Raw genomic sequence first — 23,639 nt, forward strand, 5'->3', positions numbered from 1 at the left:
GTTTTGGTTATAAGAGGTTGGGATTTATTATATGGGGAAGACATATAATACTTTTGGGAAACTGTGTCTTTTGCTAAAATTGTCTTTTTTTTTTTTTTCTACCTCCTTGCTCGTAACTTCCACCACTTTTATAAAAGTCACTCCAGATATCTTAGATTTGGTAGTGCTTCAATAGCTCATATTCTTACCTAGCTATAAATAGATGATGATCAAAATGTAGGAAGACTGAATAGATAAGGGCCACTCCCCGAATTTGTACTTCATTAGCTGTTTTGTCTGTTAGCTTCTTAAAAGAATAGTTACATATGTATGAGCTTTGTCTCATTTATGCAATGTTCAGTGTTATTTTGGAGTTTCAATGACTGTATACACGAAGAGAAATAAGTAGTAATAACCTAGTAATGTTTTAACACCATCATTGTGTTCATTAAACAAGTGTTTGTCTCCATCTTCTTTGTCTACTTTTTTTTTATGAACACATCTTTCTCATGTAATAATATCTGGAAAATATTGTAATGTTTAGAAATAATCAAGTATTATGGGAGAACTTCCCTGAATGCCAAAATTCTCTTCTAAAAAAGCCAAAAGAAATTAGCAATGGTAGAAACACAACAACTGTTATCTAGAAGTGTTAGAAGTTAATCAGACTTATCTAGAATTGTCCTTTCAAACTAATACGAAGCATTGAAATATAAAAGAATAATTCAGCCCTAATCATCTGTTGGGCAGCAGCTACAGTTACCAGTTGGTGCCAATTTCTGAGGAAGTTTCTGCTCTATGGTGTCCATGCAGCTCCAAGACAAGAGGTAAAATTGTTGGTATCTTGAGGTTAGCTCCCCAAGTTATTAGACATTCTCCTGTAAACTTGCATGCATTGATTTAGATATTAATCTGAAAAATGCCAGGGGAATTTCAGTATAAATGACTTTAGTAGCCTGATGTTTGATGACCATTTCAATCATTTGATGTTATCCTAGAGCATTGAAAGTACCTTGAAAAAGAATATACAGTTCTGAGAACAGCACAGAAATCTGTTTCTTTAAACATACATTGAGAAACATTGCTGAAAGTACTACAGCTGAAGTGCACACAGGTCATTCGAGGCTACAGTGGAGAATTGATTAGACTCAGCATGTACAGTGGTGACTGTGTATTCAGTGGAGGTCAGATGTCTGCAGCAAAGAGGTAGGGGTGGGGAGCTACAGTCCGAGGCATAGAAAAATTATTGTGGCTGGTGAGCTCAGATAGCAGTGATTGTCAGCGGTGGTAAAATTTGAAACTGGAGCCAGCGTTAATCAAAACGGTAAAGGCAGCAAGACAGCCTTGTGGAATTTGTCTTATCTGAATTCAGCCGTTCTGTAGATGGCATCTCGATTTCCAGTAAGTACTCTTTCAGAACAGTTGATCTCCTTTCTGATAATCATTCACTCTCTAGAAACATCTTTTGCTTCTTATTTATTGCAGTTGAAGTTGTAATAGACAGCTAAGATTAGGCCAAGTTAATACCATTTGAGAACATTTAGGAACAGGTGATGGAAGGATTAAAAATGTAAATAAAAGCCCCACATATGAAAAGTTTGTTCTTTAACCCAAATTTGGGGCAGACATTAGTGCTTTATACTAATCACCATGCCCATTTGAACATGCTGAAGAAACGGGAAAAGAAATATACCAAAAAGTAGTTATGAGTTGCAAAGGACTTAATATGCAGTTGAAGCATAGGAAGTAGAGATGGGCTTTTTGGAAACAGAGATAGAGCAGACTTGAAGGCAGGTATTTTGGAGAGTCAGTTATAGTGACAGTATTCCAAATGAAAACAAATGGAAAGGGGAAGGAAGGAAAAAGCAGAAAGTCATAAAATCATAGAATGTCATGATAACCATTAATTTACTTTCATTAAATGTCATGGTCAGGGCAGTGGGTGAGCAAGAAGGTAGCAGGAAACTTCAGTGTGTGGAAGGGTGTATAATACTGACTGTAAGCATGATTATGGAAATGGTAGAATTATGATGGAACAAATGTAGGGATGAGAAAGTGAGGCATTGCTATAAAGGAATCTCAAACTTGCTAAGGAGTAGTAATTTCCATGGGGAAGCAAACCAAAATTTTTTTTTACCAAATTAACTTGGTAGCAGCTCAGGAGAGACAAAGGCCTAAAGCAGACAAGGAAAGGGAGAAAACAGTTACAGGAATCATAGAATCACAGAAGAGTTTGAGGTTAGGGGACTTTTAAAGGCCTTCTAGTCCAACACCCCTGCAATGAGCAGAGGCATCTTCAATAAGATTAAGTTGCCCAGAGTCCCATCCAACCTGACCTTGAAAGTTTCTAGGGATGTGCTATCTACAGTCTCTCTGGGCAACCTGTTCCAGTGTTTCAGCACCCTCATTCTAAAAAACTTCTTTCTGATATCTAATCTAAATTGACCCTCCTTCAATTTAGAACCATTACTCCTTGTCCTATCGCAATAGGCCCTGCTGTAGGAAGGCTGTAGTTGCTGGATTTGACAAGATTTGACCCATTTTTCTTTCTTTGAAGGAGAGAAAAAATTGAGCAAAAAGTGGTGCTTTGATAGTCAAGCAACTTGCAACAGGTCAGAATAGATCAGCTTTTCTGTATGTGGGTCAACTGTCAATCAGTGTTAGGTGGGCTTGAGATTTAAAATTACAGTGAATTATACATATTTTTTTTTTCTACTGGTATTTTAGTCTTTTGGTGGCTTTGGAAGATGCATTTACATTAAAGGTGTGAATTCACAGCTTCCCTGAACTGATAAGTCTAGACTATTTTGGCAACACTCTACATTTCATCTTCTTCCCCACTCCCTTCCAAGAATACAATTTACTTGCTCTTTTGTCCCACTGAGAAGATATCTGCTGCAAAAAGAACTGCGGATCAGCATCAGTGGAAAGTCCAAGTGATAAATGTAACAAATTTGAGGGAGGACAGGGATAATGCAGTGCTGTAAGGTCTCTGACTTTGTGTGCCCTGGAGGTACGGAGCACTACTGGCTGACACCTGCATAGAGGAGGGGGAGGAGAAATACCTGCCCTTCCAGGGGCACCTGGTGCTAAGCGTGAGGTGATCCTGAAGCTGCAGCTTTAATTGCTCCCAATTTAAAGCTGGTTATGCTGTTAGAATAGAGTCTCTACATATCATCTTTAAATACTTGAAAATTACAGCTGAGAGCTTAGTTTCTTACGTTGCCAGAGAATGGTGCCAGACTGTTCAAGTACAGAGAAGGAACTAAACATTTAATTATTTTTTAAATTTGAACTAATTGGCCTGTTCATACGTTTTTGGAGTCACTAAAACTGCAATTGGACTTCTTTTTGGTTTGTTTTGTTTTTTAGCCATCAGAGCCTTGTGATAACTGCAATGTTGTGTATGGTTTTATGTATTAATGTTTTATGTTGCATATTATAACTTCCCTCTTCCTCTTCTGGCTATGTTATTAGGTTGACTTACTTTGGATTCCTGAGCATCTATAAAGCTTTTATTTTTTTAAGGTCTGCTTTAGGGTGGAGGTTGCAAACAATATTGAGGCAAGCTGTAGTACAAACAGTTCTTTGCTTAGTTGAAGATGTGAAACTGGGGTCACCACTGTTCAAATAATAATTTATAGCATGGCTGATTAAATGCAGTGGAATCTGTTTTGGAGAAAACCAGTATCTGTCTTGTGATGCCTCATGAAATACCATGTAGACTGGTGAAAGATAATGTTCGAGTTTCAAGTTAATTTGCCAACTAGATTTTGGGGAACCCTCTTTAGTTTGAGAGCAATTGTGGTTTATAAATCAGAGAGAAATTTGGACAAACTAAAGAACCGGAATCTAAAATTGTTGCCAGACTACTAAAATAATGAAAATATAAAACCTATTTACACTAAAGGGCTGATTTGATACCTAGAGAAGTGATTCTGTTGGTGACTTAAACCCACCAAACTTTGGAGGGGAAGATAAAACAACTATTTGTCCTCAGTTCAATAGGATCATTAAGGAGTCTGTCACTTTCTGCTCTTGTTTTGCAGAATGCTTCAATGGAATTAATTAAAATTGATGCCTAAAATTAATTTTTTTTGCTGACTGTTTAGAAGTGAGCAATTTTTAAAGACTTAGTAAAGAATTAGTAAAACAAAGTAGATTTATTCAGGGTGTTAACCCCCAGCAAACAATGAAGAATGAAGTAACAGATGTTCCTGTGTTCACAAGTTAGAAGGTAGCATAACTATTGTAGATGAGCGAGACTTGACTGTGTAGTGGTAATGAGTCCTCAGTACTCTTAAAAATGTGAACTTTTAAAATGTAGAAATAATTTTTTCCAAGGCTTGTTTAAAAATGTCAAAATCTTCCTTTGCATTAAGGCTGTACGGTGTGACTGTTGTAAGTCTCAAGGAACTCTCAAAGAGAAGGTGCAGTGGCGCGGCGAAATGAAGCACTTCTGCGATCAGCACTGTTTGCTCCGATTCTACTGCCAACAAAATGAACCAAATCTGGCAACCCAAAAAGGACCTGAGAACTTACACTATGGTATGTGCTGCTTTATGGCTGATAAATGTCGAACAAGATGCTTCCTTTAAATGAAAAATTGAAAGCTGCATGAATTATTTATTTGTTGTGATAAGCTGCATTAGGGATTATCGTATTTTATGTTATCATGAGAGGCATCATTGAGCTGTTTTGGGTTAAGTGTAACTTTAGTATTGTATCATTGTGGGAACAGAAAATGTTTTCCTCTTTTCATTGTGCTCCAGTTTGTCATTATTTGCTCTGTGGAAACACTTCTCAAAATCCCTTTTGGTCACAGAGAGCAGATAAATGCACTAGGAATGAAAAAAAATAAATTAAAAGGAATTAAAAGGAAATAAGTGAAATGGAAATGAAAAGAGAATGGAATAAAAGTATCTAGATAAGAGGAACATACTGCTTTTTTCCCTTTCTGTTGGCAATAGGTACTGTGTAAATTTGCTGATGGACACTCAGTGCAGGTTTATATGATATAGGGCAAGTCAGGCAAAGTTCATATAAATCAGCTTTTAAATTAATGTAATTATGGCAACACAGCTTCTTTGTATAACTATTTTCATATTTGTATTCAGACCTGGCTAGAACACTGATTTAGTGTTTGCCCTTGTGTAAGACTCAGTACCGGAGTAGAGAGGTGCCTGTGAAGGAAAAGTCTTGGGTGGAGTTCTCACCTGCAATATAGTGCTCATCAGTGCTGTTAATTTAATGTTATATTGATCAGAGATGGTGTCTTGAGTTGCTTACTGAAATTTGCTTTGATTTTGAAGAAGGGGAAAAACAATTCTAAAAATGTTTCCTTATACTTTTAGATCAGGGCTGTCAAACCCCCCGGACAAAAATAACGGTAAGTACATATATTTAACACACACACGCTCATAAATATATATCTATATATAAAAAACATAACTAGATATATTTTAAACGTGAGATCCTGGTGACTTAAGGGGATGCTATTAAAAAACAAAAATTGGTCTCTTTGAATGATAATTTACAGAGTTTTTTAGTCTTCTTCACGTCAGTAGTTAAAATATTCATACTTTGTCTTTTTAATGTCTTCTGGGAAACTAAATCATCGGCCATTTGTTTTACATCTATAATGCATTCAGGAGTTGTTTAAAAGTTAGTCAACAAACTGTGTATCTTATTCACATGTTTAGACCAACTGGGTGTATTTATTGAGTATAGAAAGGGAAGAGAATTTCACTGGCCAATTAAAATATGAAGATTGTAGCTCAGCTTTGAAAGGCTGAAAATAAGGCTTCAGATCTTAAATTTTATAATTCCCAAGAGTAGAATGCTCTAGGTGGTCAAGGTCTGATTGGCTTGTCAAAAGTATTAATATTGTTTTCAGTTAGCCTTGGGTATTTTGTTTGAAACTTAGTTTTGTTTTGATTTATTTGTCACATGGAAGGTCTCAGAACTGCCTATTTTTACCAAGTAAAAAATTGACTCACTTTTTAAATGCAAATAGGCATTAAAGATAAATCTTAGACTTAAGTGAAAGTTTTTTGATGGCATTATAAATATATTTATGAAAAACACAGAAAATAAAATTGCTTAGGTAATTAGAGACATCAGACAAGCTAAACTGTCATGTTTAAAATTTCTAGTATTTTATGTTTAATGATGTTAATTCAGTCCATAAATTATTAAAGACCATGTCAAAGCCATGTGTGATACAGTATTTTTTAATATATTTTAGAAAGTGTACAACTGTTAGAGTGTACTGCTGCCCTTGGAACTTCACTTTCTTTCCGTATTTAAAAGGACATGTGGGGATAGTCTTCCTACAGATATATGACTGAATTAAACTGAGAGTTTGTTTCTTAAATCAGGTTCCAAAACAGGTGCTAGGGTGCAAAAACCATGTCTGGAACAAGGGGGATTTTTTTACTTCTTGATTGTAAGGATGCAGTTGGAGCATTATGTTCCCAAGTATTTGTTGTCGCTATTGTAAAGCCAGTAGGGGGAGCTCGAAGTTCATACTTTAGGCACTAAAAAATTGTTTAGAGAATTTTTATTCAGAAGTACTTTTTTTTTTTTAAATGGGATCTTTGGATTGTAGCATAATTCAAGAATGCTATAGTTTGCTATACTGCTTATAGTGAATTCTTTTTACAGCTAAAATTACTTTTACATTATGAAAGTGCTTAAATTGCACTTTCATTTGAACAAGAATGTAAAAAAAAAATCTTTATCTTAAATTTAAAAACAATAATAACAAAAATAAAGGGGGGGGGAGAAAAAAAAAATAAAATGAGCAAGAATTTGTTATTCATAGTGCTAACCCTGACTGAGTAAAATACAACTAAATGTTACATTCCTGGCAGTGGCACCTCATTACTAGGAATATAGAATAGCTTGAAATTATGGAATAGGAATTGGTCCTGTGGTGTTAAGCTTTTGTGAGCTTCCTCTTCAGTATCTTGTTTATGAAAAGTATCAACTGGTACATTAAGTCAAGAACTTCATGTTGGAATCAGTGTGGAACAACAGCACGTTCTCTTATTTGCTTGTCTGCAGGGCTCAGCACCACCACCTTCTCCAACACCTAACAGAGAAATGAAGAACAAGGCAGTTCTTTGCAAGCCTTTGACAATGACGAAAGCCACGTACTGTAAACCTCATATGCAGACAAAATCTTGTCAGACAGGTAACTCCTGAACTGTGCTGGAACTACAAATTTCTTTATTGCAGATTTTTCTTAACTGTTATTTTCTTTGAACATATTGGAAATGTTCTGGGGTTTTTTTCCCTAAATGGCAGTTGTAAAATGTATTTAAATACCTGGTAGTGTTCACCTTTTTCTTTTTGCTTTTAACAGAAGATGGTTGGAAAAAAGAGTATGTCCCAGTGCCTATTCCTGTACCCGTCTATGTTCCGGTGCCTATGAATATGTATAGTCAAAATGTTCCTGTTCCTACAACAGTTCCTGTTCCTGTAAGCGAGACTTCAACTTCATTTTAAAATTGCATCCATTCACATGCACGTGTGGGACCACTTTATATTGTTGGCTGTTCTTGTTCTGGTCTGTCTAAAGCATTGCAGGATGCTGCAGCACTATATATTGAAAAAGCATTAGAATCTGCCAGCGACACTTAATTTCCTGATTGTTCTTTAGTACCTATCTGCCTGCTTTCAGTGTGAAAATCTTGTGCTGCTGAACTTTTAAGGAACAGTTCTGACTGATACTTTGAGTTTGCTGAATAAGCCTTCAACAGCAAGATTTGTTCTAGTAATGAGGAAGCCAAAAAGTTGTGTTGGGGAGGGATGGCAGCATGGGATAAACAGAAGGAAGAAAAGTAAAGGAAAAAATACCAAAACCTGAACTTGTACCAGCAAAAGAAAATAACTCTGAAGTTTATTTTGTTATCACTTATATACCTAGTCTCATCCAAATGGTGGAAAAAAACCCCCTGATTTCCTAAAATTCTGTATTTCACAAACAAGCTATTAGAACAGGATGCTGATTTGTCCAAACTGTTAGTCTGAAGTTGTAATCAGACATGTTTGAAGCTCCAAAGTTCCTTCTGTTCTTTCTTTGACAACCTATATTTTGTCGTATTTTTTTTCTTCTGTATTCTTTCCTGCTTTTCCCTCTCTTCTCAATCATTTATATTGAGTTTTTTTAACCTGTCAACACTTTTTGCTAGCTCACATTTGAGTGATTTATTTCTAATCTGTATTAACTCTGTCTTTTAGAAGAGGAGTGTAGAATTTTTTTCTATCTTGGCTACTGTTGATGCTTTGTTGCAGCATTTTTTTCTTTTCTCTATTATCTCTGCCTCCCTGTCTGCACAGGTGCCAGTTCCAGTTTTTTTACCCACTACTCCGGATAGCAGTGAGAAAATCCATGCAGCAATAGAAGAGCTGAGGGGAAAAGTGCCCTCAGATCCTCTGGAAACTGATCTACTGAACTTGTCAGGGATGGTGCCTGAACATGCTGGAAAAGCAGAAGCTTCTGATGTGACCAGTGAGTTTCCTTGTGAGTTTTTGGCTCATTGGAGTGCTAGGGGATGTGTGTGAATCAAGCGAAGCATTGGGTTCGTGGGGGAAGTTTGAGTACAACGGTGCTGTTGTACTGTGCTGAGATCTTATATTAAGTTGCCCTGTGGTTTAACCCCAGAGGGCAACTAAGTACCACACAGCCACTCACTTCCCCCACATCTGGTGAGGAGGAGAATCAGGAAAGAAGTAAACTTTGTGAATTAAGAACAGTTTAATAATTGAAACAAAATAAAATATAATAGTTCTACTAACACTAATAAGTACAGTGAAGAGGGGAGAGAGAGAGAATAAAACACAGGAAGACTAAGTGATGCACAATACAATTGATCACCAACTGCTGACAAATGCTCATCCTCCCCCAAGCAGCGTTCGGTGATTCCCCAGCCAACTCCCCTTCATATAGTGAACATGACATTCCGTGGTATGGGGTGTCACTTTGGACACTTCAACTCAACTGTTCTAGATGTGCTCCCTCTCAGCTTCTTGCGCACCTACTCTCTGACAGAACATGTGAAACTGAAAAGTCCTTGAGCAATATTATTCTCATAATAAAAATTTATGTATCCTGTAACTATATTTTCTCAGTCCACATGTCTCTTTGTTCCTCTTTCCTGGCTCTGCCTGCCACAATCCTCAGGTCTCTTTTGTGTCTTTCCAGGAAAATTTGCCTTCGCTCAGGTGAAATTTTGTGAGTTTCTTTCAAGCTCTTTTAACAGGTGTCTGAAAGAATGTTGATAAATTAATGAACAAAGGCCAGTGGAGCTGCAGTCCCAGGAGGCTTCTTGCTTTCCAAACTATTGCCACTCCCCTACTACAACTACACATTTCTGGTGGTGCTGCAAAGTTGTCACTTGCAGTTCCTTGCTCTCTTTTGTGAAGTACAGCTAAATGAGTAGATATATGGCATCAGAGCTTACTCATTTGCAGAGGACTGAATTTGGAGAAATCTGTCTTTGCCAGAAGTTGGAAAGAGGTCAAACTTTGTTTCTCCCTGCCTGCTTGCCATGTTTGTTAAACAGATACTACAAAAAGAAACTTGAAAATCTGTTCTGTTATGGGAGAATCAGGTTGAAAAATAGATAGTTAGGTTTGTCAAGCTTGTTTGGGTTCTGTGATTGGTTGATATGATCCAGATTCATCAGTATTTGATTTTCTATATGTGTGCTTTGCTGACTCATCTTAATGAAGAGGACAAAGAGCTAGTAAGTATCTTTTATGTTTGAAGGAGGTCAGATTGGAGAAGTAAATCTGAGTTCTCAATAACAACAAAATGTAGGATGGTGATGAGCAGGACAAGGAGCTTTAGAACCACTTGTGTTGGTTAAAATAATGAGAGTTTTTCTTTTTTTTTTAGCAAGTGTGATAGCTGAATCAAGTCTACTAAACTCAGAAACAGAGTCACGGATAAGCTTGCCTGATATTCCATATGAGCCAGACCTTGATATTGAAATAGACTTTCCAAGAGGTAATTTTTCTGTGATTTTAATAAATACTGTGACATTGTGTGCATCCATTGTACCTTGTTTAATTGTCCTTTCAGAGAAACTTAATTTGATTGCAGGATCCACATGAGCGACTGTTAGGTAAAACTTTGCCATGTTATTGTAAGACTGGGGACTTCTGAATTAGTTCTCCTGTCTTTCTAAATACAGTATTTGAAACAATGCAAAAAAAAGGGAATTTACCTTTCCCAGAGAACTTGGCTGCATCATTTGTTTTGAACATGGATTTAGGAAAGCTGTTTTGAAGACTCAAGGAGTCAGCTGGCATATGTCTTGGAAAACATAATGAATGCCTTCTTTAGTTGCCAGGTATTTCCATGGTTTAGAGCAGAAATGACAATTGGCATGCTGCACACCACTTGTATTACATTTTAATATCTTGTTAATGTCCATACCTGTATTTAAAAAGGTAGCGTTGTTTGAATTTGAAGCAGCGAAATCACTACTTTGATACCTTTGTTGAAAGAAGCTCTTGGGTTTATATAGTACGTTTGCAGGGAACAGTGTCTGTTTCCTTTCACCATGTCCTATTCAATCCAAGATCCAAGAATGCTTCTTTCTGGCTCTAGTTAGTGTCCCTCTTGACATAGCTTCTCTTGGACATACAACTGATACTTTACCAGGGTAGCTTCTGTATCTAATGTTGACACTCTCCTTTTGTGTTCTGCCATAGGTAACCACAGTAGATGCCCAGACTGGGTTTCTCACTTTGCTGTATGTCTATTTTAAAGAGAAAGCCTGGGGGTTAGTCTGACCTTAATTTTAGGAAGTTTACTAGTCAGGTGTGTACTAGATTTTTAACCGTCTTTGTAAGTGAGGCTTGGTACATGAGAAAGGAAAACCAGGGAAGAAAAGAAATAAAGTGGAATAGTAACAGCAGTCTGTAAGAGATTAATTACACTGAAGTACTTCTGAGATAATAGTCTTTGTGGTAGCAGGAGAAGGACTGCTTTTTAGTCTAGGGCAGAGTTCATAAATCTTTGGATGTGAGTGCTGTTTCATCCGCACCAGTTTGAGAGGTGTCTTGAGAAGTAAGGTGGTAAAATCAGACTATCAGAAAGGCATTCAATTTTGAGTGAAGACATTGTTTGATGGCTAAATGAGGGATGAACCATCTTCAGTAAAATAAATAAAGATGGAACTTCCAACATTAAATCCATTCATATGTTGTCTCATTCCACTGTGCTGCCTGAAACAGAGTCCATCACCCTACCCATGAAATGTTAGGTAGATAGTATTTTGACAGATTACCATATATCTGTTTAACGAACTCACTGTAATATCCATCATGAGCTAGACCTCCACCACTTGTATAAATATAGACTAAAACCAGTTTTTCTGAAGGGAGTTTGCCTTCTGGTTCTTAATATTTCTAATCAAATATAATGTGCTTTATAAAATATGAACCATGAGTAGAAATGATAGAAACACATGAACAGAAGTGCATGTACTAATTTGTACTTTTTCCAGTCATAGCTGTTCATTCTCACCATAAGTAAAACTTCTTGATACCAAGACAGCCTGGGCAGAAAAAATTATGTAAGAGCCCACTGTAAGAAATGCTGCCATGGTGATTTCAGATAATGTTTGAAAGTGTTGAGCATTGTGTCCTCTACAGTTTTTTTAGAAATAAACATTTTGACAACTTTGTCTTACTTTAAATATAAGAATAGGTCTTTGAATATAAAAATCCAGTCTTTAGTAATGTTTATATTTGTGCCTTTGTGGACCCCTTATGTTAAAGCACACTAATGTAGCTCATTGTTTTTTTCAAAGCAGTATTATTCAGAGGATGTTTAGAAATAAGTTTCTGTTAATGTATTTTCAGCAACTGAGGAGCTTGATACAGAAAATGAGTTTTTATTACCTCCTGTTTTTGGTGAAGAATATGAGGAACAACCAAGGCCTCGGTCCAAAAAGAAGGTAATTTTGTCATGCTATTAAAAATATCCAAAAAAGCACAAAATTTAAGTTTAATTATCATACTGCTCTAAAACATGTTACTGTCTATTAATATCTAATATCCTATATTTATTATGTAAATTGATATATTTCAAATAATAAAATTATTTCAGTCCTGTGTCTGTTGCAGATAACTGTTGGATTTAAGAGGAGTGTGGTTTGTAAATTCTGATCCCATTTTTGCTTCACAGTGGTAGAATTATTGATGTAATGTGCTAGTTTGTACTGTACCTGCTGTACTCTTAGTAATGCTTTTCTACCTTCTACTTTGAACAAAGCTGTCTGGGTTTAATTTGGTAGTAAAATGGAAGAATGCTGGCATTGCCATGGCTTATAATGGGAGCTATAGCATCTTCTATATAAGAGAGTTTAAAAAAAAATTATTATTTCCTTGTAATTTTCCCAGCTCTTATTTTCAGTCAATCTTAGCTTAGACGTTGCAAATAAATTACCCATATTCTTTTATTTAGAAGGACACTAACAGGAAATAATTTCCTGTGCCTGACACAAAGCTGAAATGATTTTGTTCCAATAATTGCAGTAGATACTGCAGCTTTAAAAAAACCAACCAACTTCTAGTAAAGCTTTCTAAGAGCAGATGTGTCTTTCTAGTATTAAGATTGGATTCTAAACTCTCAGTATTATCCACTGGATGTTATCCACATATGCACTACTGGACATGCTTTAATTTGGGACCAGTGCTGGCTTTTCCATTGATGGGTTCTGTTGAGCCTAAAAGTTGAGCTTTTGGCATAGATTTGTAGCATCTTTAGCTTCTTGTGCATTAACACAATGAAATCCTATAAATACATCAAATTATTTGGTACATCATACGTTTGTTGCATAATACAATAGAACGAATACAGCAACTCCATTATCAAAAATTACTGTCTCTCTTAGGAACCAGTTTCAAAGGTGAATTAGAAACATCTCTCAGCTTAAGTAGATGCTGTCCGTAGAAGGATGATCAACAAAGAAACCATCACCTGGATGAAGTGTGTGTTTCTTTGAACGTTCAGTTTGTACTTTGGCCTACAGCTTGTTCTGCCCAGGTTCTGTGTTACTGCTGTTGGTGACTTCTGGTGGTGTTAACCACTGTGTTTCCACGGCAGGGAGTCAAGAGGAAAGCGGTGTCTGAGTACCAGTCGCACGATGACAGCTCTGAAAACTCTGAGTGTAGTTTCCCATTCAAATATGCGTACGGTGTGAATGCATGGAAGCACTGGGTAAAGTCTCGGCATTTAGATGAAGAGCTTCCAGAACTAGAGGAACTGAAATCAAGTAAGTATTTCCACAAGTCTGGCATCCAGAGTCTTATTTGGTAGGGAAAATTGCTCTACTCATATGATTCTCAGCTGGGATTTTTAATAGAAGTTGTCACATGTCCCTAATGTTCCCACCATGACTGAGATTATTTTATCACAGAGCAGCCAAACTCTTTTTTTTCTAGTTTTCCCTGTTTGGTTCAAAACGCTGGGTGTCACACTTCTCATGCAATCTAGGACAACACCGTCCTGGATCTTCTGACTTTCTGTGACCATTTTGATTTTTTTGGTTTGCATCCTATTTTTCCTCATATTCTAACCTCAGAATTCACATAATTCCTGAACTTCTAAATTGCAAGGGAGGGATATCCTACTCTTTTTCCTGGAAAATGATCTTCATCTAAGGCTGGCATTACCTGGCTGTGGAACTCTGGCACAAGGTGACTTTCAATCCTGTGGAGCCTTACTGCTCTTTCTGCAACATTCCTCTCTGTGTACATTTATACTGTGACAGAAGAGGGAAATTGCTGCTACTCTTGCTGTTCTTCACCTCCTACAAGCATCTTAGCACCCTTGTGTTATGCTGTTGGATCTTTGGAAACTGCTGTTTCCCCTGAAGGTGCCTCTCTACACCATTGTCTTCAGCATCTTGGGCTGCTTCTGTATCATCCTCAGCTGTGCATGACAGTACATTTGTTAGCGAGTGTTACTGCATTTGGTTAACTAGACTTTACTCTGATAGCCTTGTTTGTTTTAATACAAACCTAACATTTTAACTACTTAGTATATTTTAGTCTTGTTCACTGGTTAGTGGAGAGGACATCAAGCCTGTTTCTCACTTTCCAGCCAAAAAATATCCCATCTCACCCTCACTGTGTGATAATTCTGTTGTATAATGTAGCATTTTTTCTCTATTTTACAGTAAAGTCTGTGAAATTAAAGGAAGATCTATTATCACATACTTCAGCTGAGTTAAACTATGGGTTGACACATTTTGTCAATGAAATTCGAAGGCCAAATGGAGAGAACTATGCACCTGACAGCATCTATTATCTGTGTCTTGGGATTCAGGAGGTTAGTAGAGGGTGTAGAGATGGGAAATTAAGCTGCTGGTTTGACTGTAACCCATTTCAGTGGAAGAATGGTGATAACATGGATTTACTGGCTAGGAGCTATTCTTAATATATGGCTATGATCTGGAACACAGGCTGCTCTGTAAATCACATTGTAGAAGGATGTCTGTATAGAAAGCAAGTTTGCAGACCCATCCTGAAAACTCAAATACAAATTGGTATATTGTAATAATTTTAATATTCTTGCTGGCTTAAAGCAAGTAATTAGCAGTCAAAAATTACATAGTTTTTCCAAATGCTGTGCTTCATTTTGTTTGCTAAAGATGTCTAATGTAAAAACAGAATGAAACAAGGCATGATCTGTAAAAGTTTTACTAATTCAGTCACTTAACATATAGTGGAAACAAGCTAATTGAAGTGTCTTTTGGGGAGGGTCTAATTTACTGAATATTGCAGACTGTGGACAGTCAGGATAGAGTGCAGGGAACTGCTATATTGGCTGTCTAACACACAGTAAGATAGAAGGAAGTTAGGTTAGATGTAATGTATGTGAAGGCAATAACATATACCATTAGATAATTAGAAAAGCTATTCCACAGCTTAGCTTTTAAGCGGGGGATATCTTAATTTTTGATACATAAGGCAAAACACAGATGGAATAAGCAGTGTTCAGAGCTGAGAGCACAGAAGACTTCATTCAAGGCAATAAAAAATGCATATGATGTGGAAAGCAAGCTGTTCACAGGGCTTGCAATCCTACTTAAACTGTTCCATACTTGAGGCAGAGGACTTCAATCAAGTAACAAATTTTTTAATTGAAATATTTTTAAACAATATCTTCACTAATTCTTCTGTGTTGCAAGTACGCAAAATTAAAGAGTTAATTTATATTTTTACGTCATGGTTGAAATTTGACAAGCAATCACTCATTTTAGTCAGTGGCTTTTTAGTCAATATTGCTGCAAGGCGTGTTTCAAATTCAGCTAGCTTTCTGCTTCTGCACTTGCATGATACACTGTCTCTCTGTATCTTTCTGTTGAATTGAAAATACCTGTGTTAAGCTGATAAACAATACACAGAGTGAGGCATGTGTTTATAAAATGAAACTCAAATTATTGTTGTTTTTTTTTACCTTTCTCTTTGTGCCTTTGACATAGTCTATTTTGTCAGTCATGAAAGCTGGTTATGTGTAAAACTTTTTTTTTCAGCTCTTCAGAACCATAGTTTGTGTGGCACAACACAATTTTTGTGTGTGGCACATACACAATGCTGGAACACTAGTGGAACAATGTGTGGTCACTTAATTATTGCTTATACTTAGTGTCCAGTGTTTAATTCAGGTGATGTTAACAGGCCTGATTAGTTGTCCAAATTGTGCCACTGCTGTTTGGACTGGTAGGAAGACATGCCCTCTTCTGATGAGTTTGCATTTCACAAAGGCAGACAGCAAGTGAGGTACAGAAACATGTGAGCATGTGAGCTGTCAAGGGCTGCAGCCATCTTCTGTGTGCTAATGGCAAAGTGTACATATTGGGGTGTGTGTTACCCTTCTGAAGAAACACGTTTAAACAAGATAGTGATACACTAAATGCAATGTAGTTGTCACAATGTACAACAAAACTCCATTGCCTTCTATAACTTTCCTAGTCTTTTTTTCCATCTGTGTGGGTACCCCTGAAAGAGAATAAATTGTCTACTACTGCATGAAAGGTACAGGCTTTGAGGAGAGGCTCAGAGGAGATTAAATGATGCCATTTAAGGATGAAGTTGTGCCAAAAATCATCAATGCTTTGCTAATTTAGAGTAAATTTCTCTTCAAAGGAAGAGAATGTAGGAACCATAGGTTAGTAAAAAAAGTACTTTTCCCCTCCACCAGAATTACTGTACTCACTGTGGCTTAATGCACATGCAGGTTGGAGCTTTTCCTCGTGGGTGTAATGTGGTTTGAGCATAGGTGAAGTTCCCAGGAGCCTTCAAGACCTAAGTTGGTGGTTTTTGATTTTGTGAAATAACTTTTCCTGAAGGAAGCATTGTAAAATCTGTTCCAGGAATCTGGTCCCTGAGTCAGATAGTGCAGTCTCTCAGTTCAGGTTCATTTGCAGTTGAAATTGTTGTTTTCAGACAGAAGTGGTTCAATAATGGTTCTTGTAACTCTGAAGTGCTGATCCTGAAAAATATCACACTTAAAGTTTGCCGCATGGTCAGGCAGGCATCTAGTAGAGAGGGTTCATCTAGAAAAAGGTGTTAGTATGCTGGTGCTCCTCTACTGCATCATGGCCTTCATTCTTTGTCCCAGTGTAGATTGGGATTTGGGGTTTGTTTTCTTTGTATGTCTGGTAATGGGGGTGTTTGGGCAAAATTCAGGCTGATGGAGTTGGCAGATGTTTGTCTGAAGGTGCTGTGGGCAGTGATTCAGCCTCTTCTCCTCTGTGGGATTCAGAAGCCCATCCAGCCAGTTCCTTCCTTTTTGCTGCAGTTATAGTAGAGCTCATCCCAGGTGGGAATAGCCTATGCTAATCCTGCCTCCCTTAGAGTTAGTAGAGTAGCAGAGCACAGTGTTACAGTGTGGGAATGAAGGTTTGCAGATGCATGTTGAGTGTTATGTTGCAGTCTCCCCTGCTACACGACACTGTTCTTCTTTAGACTCTCTAGTGCTGCTGGTCCGGAGTGCTTCACAGATTTCTACTGAGGATGTCAAGGTTTAGCCAAGCAGTTATTCTGAACCAGGAAACAGAAATATTTTTAGATGAGTTCTCACAAGCTTTTGTGTGAATTGGTTTTGTTCTGATTTTCAGTCTGATTTCATTTTCACTGCCAGCATTCAGTGTGAGTGTTCAATTCAAACCAGAGAAAAACAAAAATTCATGGAGGGGTAGACTCTGTGAAGCTTCTAGTAAGCTATATTATCTGGTTTAGAATTGCTTTATGAAACTAGTACTGGTATATGTAAAAACAAGCACATTTGGGGGAATATTGTGCTTTGAAGAGTTAGTTAAATGTATTGTATAAAATAGTTATCTAAATGAAGGAGTTGTGTTGGAGACTTCTAGGAAGTGTATTCATTCATTTTTCTGTATTATAAATCTAAGTGCAAAAATAAAGAAGCCAAGATATGCTGGACCGTGACCACCTAGTGTTTAATAAGTGCTGTCTTTAATGCTATTTCAAGTATGTGTACAGAAATAGATGCCATTTTCAGAAATGAGTACATTTTTTGTCTGTCACTTTTATTGTATTCACTAACAGGCTTGTTCATGCAAGGTCTTCTTTGAAGACCTAGGTGGAGGAAAAGATAAATAAGTTGTTTGTGGTTTGTTTTTTTTTTAATGACACCCCATTCACTGATACAATGTTGCACACAGGAAATCTTAGAGAAAAATGTTAGAGTTGTAATTAAACTATGATTCATATCCAGTTAGGAATTTACAACATATATTATATTGGAGGTAACTTTTAACTGTTAAATATTGGAAAAGTGGCATAGCTTTATTGTTAGATACTCTTTTTCAGTACAATGCTTGCACATTTATAAAAAAAAGAACCTTGTACCACAGGAGTTGTTCTAATCTGGAATCATAAATGCTGTGTCTCTCTCTCTTTTCTGTAGTATTTATATGGAAGCAATCGAAAAGACAACATATTTATTGATCCAATCTACCAGACGTTTGTCCAGGAATTAAATAAAATCCTTAGAAGTTGGCAACCAAGCATACTTCCAGATGGTAATTTTCTTTTCAGTGATGTATGTTTTTCATCTCTTAATAGTTCTGTATTCTTAAGCACACACACATATATATATGTATATAAAAACATTTTATGCATTGCGATAGTAACTGATGAAGAATTATGAAGATATCATCTAAGATTGCAGTTAAGGCTGTACCTGTTCTTTTTGTTTGGTTTCTGGGTAATCCATGCTACAAGAGTTGATTTTACCACTGCCTGTTAAAATTGACTATCCATTTTTAGGAGAGAAAGTTAGAATAAGCTCTTTGACCTGTAGTTTTTACCTGAGCTAATTTTTTTTTTTTTTTGGTCCATTTTTTTCCCAGCAGGAAGCAGACAGGCAGGCAGTGGGCTATGTGTTGGTAGGGCTAACAAGTGATGTATTTTAGCCTTTCTTGGCTGGATTAGGAGGACTCTCTGATATGGGTCTTCTGCTCAGGAGGATCGTCAGTTCATGGAGAAAGCAAATTTTCCCCAGCAGATAAATGTTGGTGCTGAACTGGAGAATCAACTGTTCTTCCATCTTTCTCACAATCCTCTCTTGAGTGAGGGCTTGTCCTTGCCAGATGCTTTCCTCTCTCTTTTTGATATTGGCTTCTCTCTGTATAGCTCTTGAGAGGCTCTGTGTTGGGTCCTTCCTGTACCCTGTTAATGATCCTTGTCAAGGAGTGCTTTCCATGTGAGATATTCATTAGTAATAAGAAAATAAGAAAGTATGCTATTTGGAGGCCTTACCTGAGCAGAATAAAATTAACTCAAAAATATACTTTTTATGAGGGAATTAAGATTACCCCTTGAGCATTTATTTTTATGTAATAACATGAGGGAGCTGCGTGTCAGCAGTGCTGTTGTAATTAAGCAGAAATGTGTTCCCTGTGAAATTACCTATACTGATATTTCCCATTGACTGTCTCAGTGAGTGTGTCTATGTCTTTAAGAGGTGGTTTTGTGGGTAAGGACATATAATTAAACATGTTTACTAGAGGCTTCTGTCATGAGCATTTTGTTACATTTCACAGTAAACAGAAACTTGATTTTTTGCACCTGGACAGTTTATGGACTAATTCATTGTATTTTCTCCAATATTCTTTTTTTTCCAAGGATCAATATTCTCTCGAGTTGAAGAAGATTACCTTTGGAGGATTAAACAGCTAGGATCACATTCACCTGTTGCTCTTCTGAATACTCTGTTCTACTTTAACACTAAATATTTTGGCCTGAAAACTGTGGAGCAGCACTTAAGGCTTTCTTTTGGCACTGTTTTTAGACAGTGGAAAAAAAATCCGCTAACAATGGAAAGCAAAGCTTGTCTTCGATATCAAGTGTCTTCCCTGTGCAGAGCTGATAGTGAAGGTACTATAACAGTTGAAAATTAGTACTGCTCTTCTGAGGAATGTCTGGGCATCTTGCCTTGAGCTGGAGCTTTACCTTTGCATAAAGTTTAGCAGCTCTCAGCTCCCAGATCTCTAATCGGAGTGTGTGGTCCATGGAGACTACAGGGTCTCTGTGCTAAGTGATCTCTTTGAGCCCACTGGTCTCCCTGTAAAATGCTGTGACTTTGCTGTGGCTGTGGGTGGCATTTCCAGTTTGCGGATATGCATGGTTGTGGTGGGCTGCCTGCACTGGGAAGTTTACTGAAAATTGTAAACTAACTTCAAGTTATATCTTAGATGTTGTTGATTTTCTTCTTAAAGATAAAATTACTACTGGAAAAAGGAAACATGAAGATGATGTACCAGTATTTGAACAAATTGAAAACACGTCTGATCCAGCTAGATGCCCTGTGAAAATGTTTGAGTGCTATCTGTCTAAAAGGTAAGTATGATACAGGGTAGTACAGAAGGGGTCTAGACTAAACCAGATGCAGAAGGGAACTGTTTTGATGTAACATGAAATGCACTCAAGCAAAGGGAATGGATTGAGATCATCTGAAAAATACCTAAATGAAAGTATTGAAATCTCCCATTCTGTATCTGGACAAGATGGGCAGAAGGTGTGGGAGCAGCGGAGTACTTCGATGTTAATTGTCAAGGACTCCTTCTGAAAATGGCAGTACGATTCAATTTTCTTATCTGTGAATCTCTGCAGAGAATTACCAGCAAGGCATCTGGTAGGTTTTGCTGCTGAGGGTTTTGTTTGTGAGGTCCCCATCTCTTCAGTAACAACTGGATTGAGACAATGGGTTTCCTGCATTATAAGTTATCAGGAATCTGAAATGTAGATACTTTTGAGATACCTAGTGTGAAAACATGTTTGTAGTATTTTGTCCTAGGAAAAGTTCTACGGATGGTAACCCAGCATTTAGAAATAGCTTGTTTCCTTCCAATCTGCACAATTAATTGTGCGGGAAGGAAGCAGAAATTAATACATTAAAAAAAAACCTTAGGCAACTCCTAAAAGAATTAATTTAGTAGCTAATTGTTTTGGAAGCTTGAAAATGGGATTCCTTGGGAAATATGTTCCATTATTTGTAACAGCCATTCAAGTGACTGATTTTAATGTAGATTTTATGTAGCTCTAAGGGAAATATAGGCAAGTGATACCAAAGAAATAAAGTCACCTTGTATATACAACACAATAAATGAAATGAAGTATGAGACCCAACATGCATTAGGAAACAGCATCTTAGTCTTAAAGGTGAAGAAAGCACTTACACACAGCATCAGTGGAAGTGCAATTATGTTGTGTTATAGAGAGAAACAGTTAAAGAGTAGCTTGTGGTCTTTCATAAACTCAGTTAATTCTGATTGTTGCAGGAGGATTTTGCCTTCACTGTCTACTGTCGTGGTTTGGAGAGGATATGTTGTTAAAGAGTTGAAGATGGATTTTTTTAACTGAGTTACACAGCCACTAAGGGAGAGAGAACACATAATTCTTTTTTTCTTTTAGAAACATCTCAACTTTGGCGAAAAGAATGCACTTAAAGCCGTTTGGAGCGTCATTTATGGTGTGGTTTCAAGTCATGGTGTCTTGCACACATTGGTCACCATTGCTAACTAAAGGAGCAGACTGCTTCTCCTGGTTCTGCTTCTAATAACATACAGCTTGTATCTTTGTTGAAATAATTCTAATGAAGTATTTAACACTTTAAAAAGTATTGTAAAATTTTAGGCAATGCCAGCTGATTGAAATATATTTGGCAACCAGTGAACAGCTGCAGCTGAAATTTCAGGATGCTTTCATTCAGAGCTATGAACACCATATCATTGTCTCATTAGGTCTCAAGCTGTGCCAGGGGAGGTTAAGGCTGGACATTAGGAGGAATTTCTTCACAGAAAGAGTGATGAAACATTGGAATGGACTGCCCAGGAGGGTGGTGGAGTCACCATCCCTGGAAGTGTTTAAGGAAAGACTGGATGTGGTACTTAGTGCCATGGTGAAGTTGACACGGTGCTGTTCTGTCATAGCTTGGACTCAATGATCTCAGAGGTGTTTCCAACCTAATTGATTCTGTGATTGCTTGTTCCTATAAAAATAATGGCTTTTCAAGAAAGTAGGAAGGAGGTTCAGATATTACTAGAATATTTTAAACATTCATATTTGGTTCTTATCTGACTTTGATTTATGTGAGAGCAGAATAAGCCAACATTTACCCTAGCAGGTGAAGAGCAATACTTAAAATCTCATCAGCCAGTTTGGGAAGGTGAGCTGGTAAAAATTCTTAATTTTGCTGAAGAAACATGAAATGGAGTTGACTCCTGAGATCTACAGCATTTGTGAAGGAGGGAGCATGAGTGGGCACTTGCACATACAGAATTGAAAATTCTTTTCTGAGACTTGCCTAAATGGACAAAATGCTAGAATTTCCTTAAAGGAGCCTTTTCTAGTGGCTTAGAGGATGTTTCTGAGCTGGATCGAACTCCATAGTATAGTTGGTAAGGAATTAAGCGATGAAGATTTATAACAACCAACCTTTTAAGTAAAATAGGAGGAGGGGGGATTTTAACTTGTATTTCTGAGCATCTCAGAACTACCATCCTTGATTTTTCAAGAGAACCCCAGGCTCTAATTCAGAGATAGCCTTATCAGCCAGTGATTGTGCGAGCAATTACAGATGTCAGTGTTGGGCCTCTTTGCTAATCGTAGAAAGTACTTCCTGGTTTAACAAGTCCTGGATCTGCAGATTTTTGAAAGCTGGAAGAGTCTGTGGTCTCTCGTATGCTTGCGAAGTCCCAGGCATCTGGGACTCTGAGGCTGCTCAGAGGATGTGGGATTGACTGGACTTGGGCCAGACCTGGCCATGGCTCCTTCTGTGAACAAGACTGCATTTCTCCACACTGTAACTTGCCTAGGTGCAGTTAAAGTTTTGTTTGATCAGGATTTTGGAATTGCTAGTGTTCTGTTTTGTCCTGTGAGGCTGTTTTTCTAACCCCCTTTTTTTAACCTCCTTGTAGCCCACAGAATCTGAATCAGAGGACAGACATGTTCTATCTGCAACCAGAGTGCTCTGTCTCTGCGGAGAGTCCCATCTGGTACACTGCCACTTCACTGGACCGCAACACTTTGGAAAATATGCTCGTACGGGTTCTTTTAGTAAAAGATATTTATGATAAAGACAATTATGAACTGGATGAAGACATAGATTAAAACAAACTTCCAAAAAACTGTCAAGAAAACAAACAGCATTAGATATAGTCATGCTGCTAGACCTTTACTATGGAAAACATTTCAAGTTTACCCTTTGTTTTATGAGTTTTGTAGCAGTGTGTACCCTAACGTGGGTATTACCATGTAAATAGTCTGTGAGTGAAAGTTTCCATTATTCTGTGTAGTGGTTTTAGGATACATAACAAACACATTTCAGATTTTCTTTTTTTATTATTTATTTGATTAGATATGTTTGTAACTTTTTACATTGCAAAATATGAATGAGAATGTGCCATGTGTATTTTTTTCCCCCCTTGTAGTACAAGACATCCATGTTGCACAACTCTGCTGTTGGAAGCTCTCACGAAAGGAGGCTCTTTTAATAGCTTCTTAAACTGGATGGTTGTGTATGGGTAGCACTACTAAAGTTTAGAACTTGCTGTGTCTTTCAGAATTTTTAAATGAATTGTAAACTAATAGGTTTTTTACTTTTTAGTTACTGAAGCCTTATGAGGTTATGTAGAGAGATTCCATCTTATGTACCAAAAACAGACAAAAGAGAATGCTGTCAATATTGGTGTACTGTAATGTGAATCTATTCTGGTGAAAACATTTTTTGTTGCCCTTATTAAAACCCTAGTGTCCTTTCGTTATTTGTGACTCTCTCTCAATTGCCCCTACAAATAAAAAATATATATACAAATAAATGAATATAAGCTTAGAGCATGGGGTTATCAAGACATGTATTTTGTAAAAAAGAAAACTAAAACCAAACCCCCCCCCCCAAAAAAAAGGAACAAAAGAAAAAGAAAAAAAAGTCTGATGACAATGCTGTATAATCCTTTTTCATCTTTACTTTTCCAATCATAGTTGCCAGTACCTCATATTAATGTAAATTTGTCCTTTGTAGCCTTAGAAAAAGGGGTTCTCTGCTGTATTACATGAAGTAATACGGTACGCTAAATTTTTAACCTTTGTTTGTCCTTGCATTG

General features: G+C 37.2%; 1 protein-coding gene across 9 annotated transcripts in view; it reads left to right on the top strand.

The window, feature by feature from the left end:
- ZMYM2 (zinc finger MYM-type containing 2) overlaps positions 1–23,300 on the top strand; it is an 85,569-nt gene extending 62,269 nt beyond the window's left edge. For 8 of the 9 annotated variants that reach the window (XM_064645288.1, XM_064645297.1, XM_064645295.1 and 5 more), the window contains 13 exons: positions 4,362–4,527; positions 5,334–5,368; positions 7,048–7,177; positions 7,349–7,464; positions 8,326–8,509; positions 9,887–9,997; positions 11,863–11,957; positions 13,109–13,277; positions 14,184–14,335; positions 17,942–18,056; positions 19,162–19,413; positions 19,755–19,875; positions 22,455–23,300. In XM_064645288.1, the coding sequence (XP_064501358.1) occupies positions 4,362–4,527; positions 5,334–5,368; positions 7,048–7,177; positions 7,349–7,464; positions 8,326–8,509; positions 9,887–9,997; positions 11,863–11,957; positions 13,109–13,277; positions 14,184–14,335; positions 17,942–18,056; positions 19,162–19,413; positions 19,755–19,875; positions 22,455–22,647 (1,839 nt within the window). In that variant the 3' untranslated portion in view covers positions 22,648–23,300. The remainder of the gene's footprint in view (positions 1–4,361; positions 4,528–5,333; positions 5,369–7,047; positions 7,178–7,348; positions 7,465–8,325; positions 8,510–9,886; positions 9,998–11,862; positions 11,958–13,108; positions 13,278–14,183; positions 14,336–17,941; positions 18,057–19,161; positions 19,414–19,754; positions 19,876–22,454) is intronic. The other variant, XM_064645294.1, reaches the window with a different exon arrangement.
- Positions 23,301–23,639: the final 339 nt, after the last annotated feature.

This window comes from Pseudopipra pipra, chromosome 2 (assembly GCF_036250125.1).
Source record: "Pseudopipra pipra isolate bDixPip1 chromosome 2, bDixPip1.hap1, whole genome shotgun sequence".
NCBI classification, from domain to species: Eukaryota; Metazoa; Chordata; class Aves; order Passeriformes; family Pipridae; genus Pseudopipra; species Pseudopipra pipra.